The sequence below is a fragment of the Asterias rubens genome, chromosome 22 (assembly GCF_902459465.1).
Source record: "Asterias rubens chromosome 22, eAstRub1.3, whole genome shotgun sequence".
NCBI lineage: Eukaryota > Metazoa > Echinodermata > Asteroidea > Forcipulatida > Asteriidae > Asterias > Asterias rubens.
This window is the reverse complement of record NC_047083.1, coordinates 3,301,527-3,310,374: the sequence shown is the minus strand read 5'-3', so window position 1 is coordinate 3,310,374 and position 8,848 is coordinate 3,301,527. Positions and strand designations below refer to the sequence as shown.

Below are 8,848 nucleotides of genomic sequence, written 5' to 3'. Positions count from 1 at the left end.
TTTATAGACCAACTCGTCCGATCCAAGGCAACGTGTTCGTATGGAGGTAGACCTTTTTTCATCTTGAAATATACTGCAGTGTAAACACATGGAGCAAGGTCATTGCTGCTGTAGGCTATGCTGTAAAGTTGTATAGTGTTTTGAGTTTGTATATCGACGCTGTGAAATTGAAATGAACCTTGAACCTTCGACCCGCGTTTCGTGTGTGTTCACACAGTGTTACGCAACCCCCCCCCCCCCCAATGCATTGCAATATACAGCAGCCAATGCATGTACGGTAGTGTCTACACTCGAATCTCCATAATTGTACGATTGTTGCTGTAGTCGACGTACCTTTGGTAGGTCATCAAGAAGGGCTTAAAAGGTAAATTCTCTCCCCATTAATTAAATGAACACGTTGCCTTGGATCGATCGAGTTGGTCTTTGAAAAGCGTTTTTAACCGTTTGTTATAAAATGCATATGGTTGGAAAGATGTTGTAAAAGTAGAATACAATGATCCACACAAACATGCCTCGAAATTATAAGGTTTTCCTTTTACCTCGTCGACTAACACGGTCGGCCATATGGGAGTCAAATTGTTGACTCCCATAAATGGCCGACCGTGTTGTTCGCACAGTAAAAGGAAAACCACGCAATTTCGAGGCAAACTTGTGTGGATCATTGTATTCTACTTTTACAACATCTTTCCAACCATATGCATTTTATAAGAAACGGTTACAAAGTTTTGTTTAGACCAACTCGTCCGATCCAAGGCAACGTGTTCCTTTACTGGATAACTTTCCGTAAGGCACCACAACTTTTACTCTCATTTTTACAAAAAGGGGAAATTTATTGAGGTAAATAAAGTGGTGGCGCCATAAACTGTTCCAGTTATAATTATTATGTAATTACTTTTGGAATTAAATAAACTATAAGTTGTCGCACTTTATTGCTTTAAAATTAAAGGCAGTGGACACTATTGGTAACTGTCAAAGACTAGCCTTCACAGTTGGTGTATCTCAACATATGCATGAAATAACAAACCTGTGAAAATTTGAGCTCCATCGGTCATCGACTTTGCGAGATAATAATGAAAGAAAAATAACCCTTGTCACACGAAGTTGTGCGTTTAGATGGTTGATTTCGAGACCTCAAGTTCTAAATCTGGGGTCTCGAAATCAAATTCGTGGAAAATTACTTCTTTCTCGAAAACTATGGCACTTCAGAGGGAGCCGTTTCTCACAATGTTTTATACCATCAACCTCTCCCCATTACTCGTCACAAAGAAAGGTTGTATGGCAATAATTATTTTGAGTAATTACCAATAGTGTCCACTGCCTTTAAAGTATGACTATGAATCATAGTATGAGAGGTTGGCCATTTCGATCACTAATAGTCAGCTCGACTCTCCACGAACGTGGACTGAGATGATTGATTGCTAAACAAACCCCAACTACATTAGAGTATTAGTAGGATTTGAAACTTTGCATGGTGGAGATAAGATATAGAAGAGTTTGCGGTAACACCAAGTAATGATCTCTTAATGAGTTGAGGTGGTTCTGAAAAGAACCGTTGGTTTAACTCGACGTTTCGATCAGTATGCTCTGATCGTCTTCTGGAGAATGCTGATGCTGCATGCTGCTTAAGTACTGGGCGGCGGATCAGCTTGGTGATGCTCGAAGGCGGGAAGTTGAACTCGATGATGCGTGGCTCTGTGGAGCCTTGGGTAGTGTGTGTGTGGGGGGGGGGGTGTGTACTCACTGAACTGTGTCAGTAGGAACAAGCACAGGGGATGGTGAGGGTGTGGGGCCTATATACATTAGAGTAGGAGAGGGCTACGTACTCAATGGCTTTAGCCCCTTTGAATAAAAAGGGCCAAATACACCAGACTTCATCCAAGTGGATAGATCAATGGGTATATAGTAGCAGAACCTCCCCGGTTATGTGTGCTCAGAATTCAGAGCCTTTTTTGTAATATTTTAGACTCGAGCTCTGGTACTGCCTGATAGTTCTGAGTCGGGGTTTGAGTCCTAGTCCTCACTCTAGTTAGACTTGATGACAAGTCGTTAGGCGCTGCCTATTTGTTTGCCGTTCATGCAACAGTCACAGTGCGATGCAGTCGTGGTAGCGCGACTGACTCACACACATACTGGGATCGAGGGTGTGTGTATCGTCCCCGTAGCTACACCGCGCTGTAACTACACACCGCGCTTAACAATTACCGTCTTGACTTCAAGACGATACTCTAGTGTTGTTAGGTTGAAAAGCAAGACACTTAATAAAGACAGAGGACGCTATTGGTAATTGTCAAAGACCAGTCTTCTCACTTGGGCAGGTGTATATGAACATGCTTAAAATAACAACTATGTGACAATTTGAGCTCGATTGGTCGTCGGAGTTGCGAGATAACTATGAAATAATATTTAAAACACCCTTGTCACACAAAGTTGTGTGCTTTCAGATGGTTGATTTCGAGACCTCAAATTCTAAACTTGAGGTCTTGAAATCAAATTAGTGGAAAATTACTTCTTTCTCGAAAACTACGTCACTTCAGAGGGAGCCGTTTCTCACAATGTCTTATATACCAACATTACCCCATTACTCGTTACCAATTGAGGTTTTATGCTGACAATTATTTTGAGTAATTACCAATAGTGGCGATAGTGGCCTTTAACAATTATTGCTGCTTCCTTTGGATGGTACACAAAGCCATACTTGCTCTGGACCAAAGAAATAGGCCTACTTATTTTATGAACCCTTTTTCTGCTATGCGAGTATTTCAGATGGAATTGTTTCCCTCATGCATGTTAAATCTTAACTACAGTGACGTTTTAAACAAGTTAAAGTGAACTAAAGTTTACCTAATTCATGGCCTTTCTTTTAAAAGCAGTTTGCCCACTCTGTAGACACCATGGCCAATAACACTCTTCTTCAAGTTTGTCATCGAAATGACGACAACAAATGGTACGAGGTAACAATGTCAAACGGCAAGAGCAGAAAGTACCCGTACGTCTGGCTGAAGGACAACTGCAGATGTGCAGCATGTTACAACACCTCGTGTCTTCAACGTGAAACCCTGATTGTTAACCTTGACGTAGACATCGTGCCTGCGTCGGAGTCGGTCGCCAAGGATGGGAAGAGTTTCGAGGTTGTTTGGCCCGATCAACACCGAAGCACCTTTCAAACTGAGTGGCTGGATGCTCAGCGCTTCTCGGAGTCTGAAGTCGATCCGGTTAGCTTCCCAGAGTTTAATGTGTGGGGCGCTGAAATGAATGGTAACATCAAGGCGTTTGATTACAACGCTATCTTGGCAACGGATGAAGAGTTTTATGGGTGGCTGCGAACGATTCAGACGACAGGGCTTGCCTTGGTGCGAGGTGCTCCAACTGAGAAGGGTGTATGCCGCAAGTTAGCTGACAGGGTAGCTTTCTTCAGGCGAACAATTTATGGGTAATTCAAATTAAACCTTTTGCTATTATATTTTAAATTTGTTTGATGTTTTAAAGGCCAATGAAATTAGAAACTAGTATATCGTCATTCATATACAAACATTGGTGTCTGTATATTTTTTCATTCGGCCCTATTAATTATTCAATATTTCTCGCGAAGGCAAAATGCAATTTTAAAACTAAAGGACCTGACAAACCACCGTTTGACCCCGCAGCTGTCAGCTCCCTGTACCCTTACACTGTTTGTGAAGTGTAGTGCCCAGAGCACAGGTGTCATGACTGGGTTCGAACCCACACCCCAATTACTAAACCACTAGAACTTAATACATTTGATGCTTGATCAACAAAATAATAATTTATTAATCGTTATTTCTTGATTTCAGAGAAGAATTTCAGGTAGAGAGTAGGCCATCCAATGTTAGCAGTCTAGGTTACACGTCAAAGTTCTTGGTTCTTCACTCGGACTTGCCTTACTATGAGCACCCACCAGATGTAAGTAGACCCTGCCTGTTCTTTTTAGGGGGTTGAATTAGCTTCATGAGTCGACTCAGGTTTGACCTAGTGCATTCGAGGAGCTTTCCCGGGTCGACCCAGGTCTGACCCAGTCCTTTCAAGTAATTTCAACCCAGGTTTGACCCCAATGTTCGAGTGGCTTCCCCATGTCCGACAAAAGGGTTCGAGTAGCCTCCCGGGTCGACCCAGGTCTGACCCCAATCCTGAAGTTACCCCAGGTCTGTCTGACCCAGTCAGTGTGTTCGATTAGCTTCCCCTGGACGACGCCCAGGCCTGACCCAGTGCGTTCGAGTTTGCTTCCTAGGGTCGACCCAGGTCTGGCCTCATCGCGTTCGAGTGGCTTCCCCAGGTCTGACCCAGTGCGTTCGAGTAGCTTCACTGGGTCAACCCTGGTCAGACACCAGTGCGTTCAAGTAGCTTCCCTGGGTCAACCCTGGTCTGACACCAGTGCGTTCAAACGCTTCCCTGGGTCAACCCTGGTCTGACACCAGTGCGTTCGAGTAGCTTCCCCAGGTCGACCTAGGTCTGACCGAGTGCAATTGAGAAGCTTTCCCAGGTGGACCCATGCAGGTCCTACAACAGTGTGTTCGAGTAGCTTCCCCAAGTCGACCCAGGTCTGACCTAAGTCTGACCCAGTGCGTTCAAGTAGCTTCCCCAGGTCAACCCAGGTCTGATAAAGTGTGTTGCTTTTCCAGGTCGACCCAGATCTGACAATGTGCGTTCATGGTAGTTCATGTTGTATGGCTTCTGACTGGCACCCCGAACTAAGATATTGACAAAATAGGGTAAAAATATAGCTCAATATTGGTAGAGCCCCCGACAGGGTTTAATGTCTGGTCTGGGGGGTTGTTGCTTCAATTTCCGCTCTGGTCAATGTTTCTTTGTTCAACCCCAGTTATAATCAACATGTGAAATCTCCCTTTGTATACACAGGTGCAACTTCTCCACTGTATTGAACAAGCCAAGGGCAAAGGAGGTGAGAATCAGTTTGTGGATGGCTGGAAGATAGTGAAGCAACTTAAGGAGGAGTATCCAGATCTCTACAAGATGCTTAGCACAGTGCCTGTCGATTACAAGAATGCGGCAACAGATAGGTACCCGTTTCATATGAAGCTTGCTCGGCCAATCATTGAGTAAGTTTAAAGCCTTGTTCTCAATGGACTTTCTTTTACCACTGCCAGTGCCACACGGAACGTTACTGTAAACTGGCTTTGGTGTAAAGGATATAAGATCTGCTGCAATTGATAGGTACCCGTTTCATATGAAGTTTGCTCGACCAAACATTGAGTAAGTTTTGTTCTCAATGGACTTTCTTTTACCACTGCCAGTGCCACACGGAACGTTACTGTAACTGGCTTTGGTGCAAAGGATATAAGATCTGCTGCAATTGATAGGTACCCGTTTCATATGAAGTTTGCTCGACCAAACATTGAGTAAGTTTTGTTCTCAATGGACTTTCTTTTACCACTGCCAGTGCCACACGGAACGTTACTGTAACTGGCTTTGGTGTAAAGGATATAAGATCTGCTGCAATTGATAGGTACCCGTTTCATATGAAGTTTGCTCGACCAAACATTGAGTAAGTTTTGTTCTCAATGGACTTTCTTTTACCACTGCCAGTGCCACACGAAACGTTACTGTAACTGACTTTGGTGTAATTCTACCGTGCGTTCCGAACTGGGTCCAATGTCATAGAGCTGCTTAGGCACAAAAAATAGCTAAGCACAACAACATTATGATTATCTGAATAAGGTTACCAGTCAAACTACCATGTCGCATTTACAGTTTGCGACTGGTGTCTGCTCTTTTCTGCTTTAAAAGCTGATGAAAAATTGTAAGCAGTATTTTCTACTTACAGCTAGGCCCTGGACTTAAATTCCGCAACGTTTGCATAGCGTTTTTACAGCGCGGTTGCGGTAGGTTTACAGCGCGGAGCTGTTCCGATTGGACTTTTTAGCTGCCCTTATAAGTTACCGTGGCTGGGCGGAAGTCTTCCGCGACTTCTTTCCGCTTGTTAGTTTTAAAGGTATCATTCCCTTTAAAGCTATTGGACACTTTCTGAACAGAACACAAATTAAAAGTTCACAGATTTACAAATAACTTATAGGGTTTACAGAAGGTAATGGTGAAAGACTTCCCTTGAAATATTATCCCATGAAATGCTTTACTTTTGAGAAAATATTAAAACAATATCAATTCTCGATATCGAGAATTACGGATTTATTTTAAACACATGTCATGACACGGCGAAACGAAACAAGGGTATGTTTTCCCGTCATTTTCTCCCGACTCCGATGACCAATTGAACCTAAATATTCACAGGGTTTGTTATTTTATATATAAGTTGTGATACACGAAGTGTGGGCCTTGGACAATACTGTTTACCGTAAGTGTCCAATGTCTTTATTGTATTCTTTCTTAGCTTTGATCTTCGTGGAGAACTATGCATGCGCTACAACGATCCTATACGTGCTTCATACATGCTAATGCCGGTAGACCGAGTGACTGACATGTACAGGGCCATTAAAGAGTTTAACCGCATCATTTATCTCCCAGAAAATGTTGTCCATCATCGTCTATCTGAAGGTAAAGGTCTTTTTGTAAGGAACACTATCATTTAAATTTTAAGTTGTTTTCAATCAATCAAAGGGAACTTATAAAGCGCCAACATCAACCAAAGTTGTTTTAAAGGGAAGGTACACGTTTGGTAGTTACTCAAAACAAAATTAACTTAAACACTGACTTGGTTACGAGCATTGGAGAGCTGTTGATTAATATAAAAGGTGGTGGGAAACGACTCCCTCTGAAGTACTGTAGTTTTTGAGAAAGAGGTAATTTCTCACTAAAATAATAAAAGACTTCTAGCTAGAAGTCTTTTATTCCTATCTGAAAACACACAAATTCGTCCAAAAAGGGTGTTTTTTCTTTCATCATTTTCTCGCAACTTCGATGACTGATTGAGCCCAAATGTTCACAGGTTTGTTATGTTATGCTTATGATGGGATATACCAAGTGAGAAGACTGGTCTTTGACAACTACCAAACGTGTACCTTCCCTTTAAAGGCAACGTATACTTTTGGTAGTTATAGCGCCTATTACTCTCTCATAAGGGTGTGTTTTGGGTTGGTAATAGTTAAACTCTAAAAATTAATGTGAGTGAAAAACTATGTTAAAAGAATTGCAGCAGATGTGAATAGTATAATACAATGTGTATACAAATTCTTAATACTGCGGTTATGAAGAGAGGCTTCTTATAGCGCTCATCCGTCACTCAGTGATGCTCAAGGCGCTTTAAACTTACAATATTTTCCTGCACTTCAAAACTCAAGACTCACAGATTTAATAATAGAGTCATGCAACAGTAGTTGATTATTTGGTAGCGTTTTATCACACCCAAGGTCAGACCCGGCCCACACTCTGCTGATCAGAAATACCAGAGCTTGAGTTCGGTCTGTTGCCGAGTGGATAAGAGCACCGAACTCAAGCTCTGATGCTTCTGTTCAGCAGAGTGTGGGTTCGAATCCCGGTCGTGACACTTGTGTCACTCAGTAAGACACTAAACTATAATAGCTTCTCTCCACCCAGGGGTAAATGGGTACCTGTGAGGGCAGAGATGGTTCTTGTGATTGGTTTAGCCGAGTAGCGCATATATTGCGCACAGGCTGTATACTCCCCAGGGAGCTGATAATGATTTAAGGCCCAGTGACCAGGGGTAATAATGTCAGAAGGGCTTTGAGACACCGCTCGGGCGTGAAAAGCGCTATATAAAAACGGGCTATTATTTTTTATTATGAAGACACACACTTTGTCTCCATTATAGGTGAAGTGATAACCTTCAACAACAGACGGCTGTTGCATGGGCGCAACTCTTTTACGGTTGAAAGTGGAAGTGGCCGATTGCTAGAAGGAGGCTACATTGACTGGGACGAAGTCCGATCTCGTATACGTGTGCTCCGGGAAAAGCTGTACAGCGTCGAAAGACTTTAACTATGGTGGCAGAATCAGAGCTCTTTGTATCTAGATAGTTGCGACAGGGAACAATTTTCTATACGGTCAAACGGTTTCTGGACGCTATGTTTTAGCCCAATTGCAGTCACAATCTAACACGCAGACTATGTGTTGGACCCAGTACAGGTATTAAGCCCATGCGTTTTATTAATAAGTAATATGATTCCTGAACAATTGTAAACAAATCCTCTATTTTTAAACTGTTTTTTTTTTTTTTTTGTATTCTGGTTTGGAAGGCAGTGGTGGTGGTGCTGGAGGAGGCTGGGGCGGGGTTCTTAAAGCATTGATTTGAAGATTGATTGAAATGAATGTACTTATTCATAAAGTCTAATTATTTGCCATTATTTGATCAGGGTAAACACTTGCAATATTTATAATGATTTTTTTAAATAAATTTTATATACTATATTTATATCTTATATTGCATATCTCATTACCTAAATTTAATGTTATTTTAAGTGTTATATAAAGTGTATAGAATATCGACGATCGTGTGAACTTTAAAAAAATTACTAGAATTATTTGAGAAGAATTATACAGTATTTCATGCTTCGTTATTGTTTTACTTACTCTAGCAACACAACTTCGTCTCTAACATTTTTTGGGGTTGGTTTCGCATGTGGTAAATAATTGAAGTTATAAATAATCACTAAGAAGTACAATCAGTTACTCTGTTTTGACCTAACCGCTTCATAATTATTTCGGCAAAAATCTTCAAAACGCCAACATTTTAAAATTAAATTTTCACAGGTTAGTTTGATTGTATCTACATTTATATAGACCTTATGCATTGACGTCATCCAGCCGCCATCTTAGAGGAAAAACGGTGACGAAACATTCGAGACGCACAGATTTGTACGCGCGGCGCACAGTATTGGCCAATGAACAACCGCCTTTT

General features: G+C 41.7%; 1 protein-coding gene across 1 annotated transcript; it reads left to right on the top strand.

The window, feature by feature from the left end:
- Window positions 1-299: 299 nt before the first annotated feature.
- LOC117305249 (gamma-butyrobetaine dioxygenase-like) lies at window positions 300-8,225 on the top strand. Its single transcript, XM_033790078.1, has 6 exons — window positions 300-364; window positions 2,871-3,430; window positions 3,813-3,921; window positions 4,876-5,075; window positions 6,365-6,528; window positions 7,763-8,225. Exons 2-6 carry the CDS (start codon window positions 2,892-2,894, stop codon window positions 7,927-7,929), a joined length of 1,179 nt encoding a protein of 392 aa, XP_033645969.1. The 5' UTR covers window positions 300-364; window positions 2,871-2,891; the 3' UTR covers window positions 7,930-8,225.
- Window positions 8,226-8,848: the final 623 nt, after the last annotated feature.

What these genes read in the sequence shown, in the direction of transcription:
- LOC117305249 (XM_033790078.1), top strand. Translation starts at nt 2,892, where the DNA reads ATGGCCAATAACACTCTTCTTCAAGTTTGTCATCGAAATGACGACAAC. An exon ending in ACTATGAGCACCCACCAGAT is followed by an intron (nt 3,922 to 4,875) that starts GTAAGTAGACCC and finishes TTGTATACACAG; the next exon opens with GTGCAACTTCTCCACTGTAT. An exon ending in CTTGCTCGGCCAATCATTGA is followed by an intron (nt 5,076 to 6,364) that starts GTAAGTTTAAAG and finishes ATTCTTTCTTAG; the next exon opens with CTTTGATCTTCGTGGAGAAC.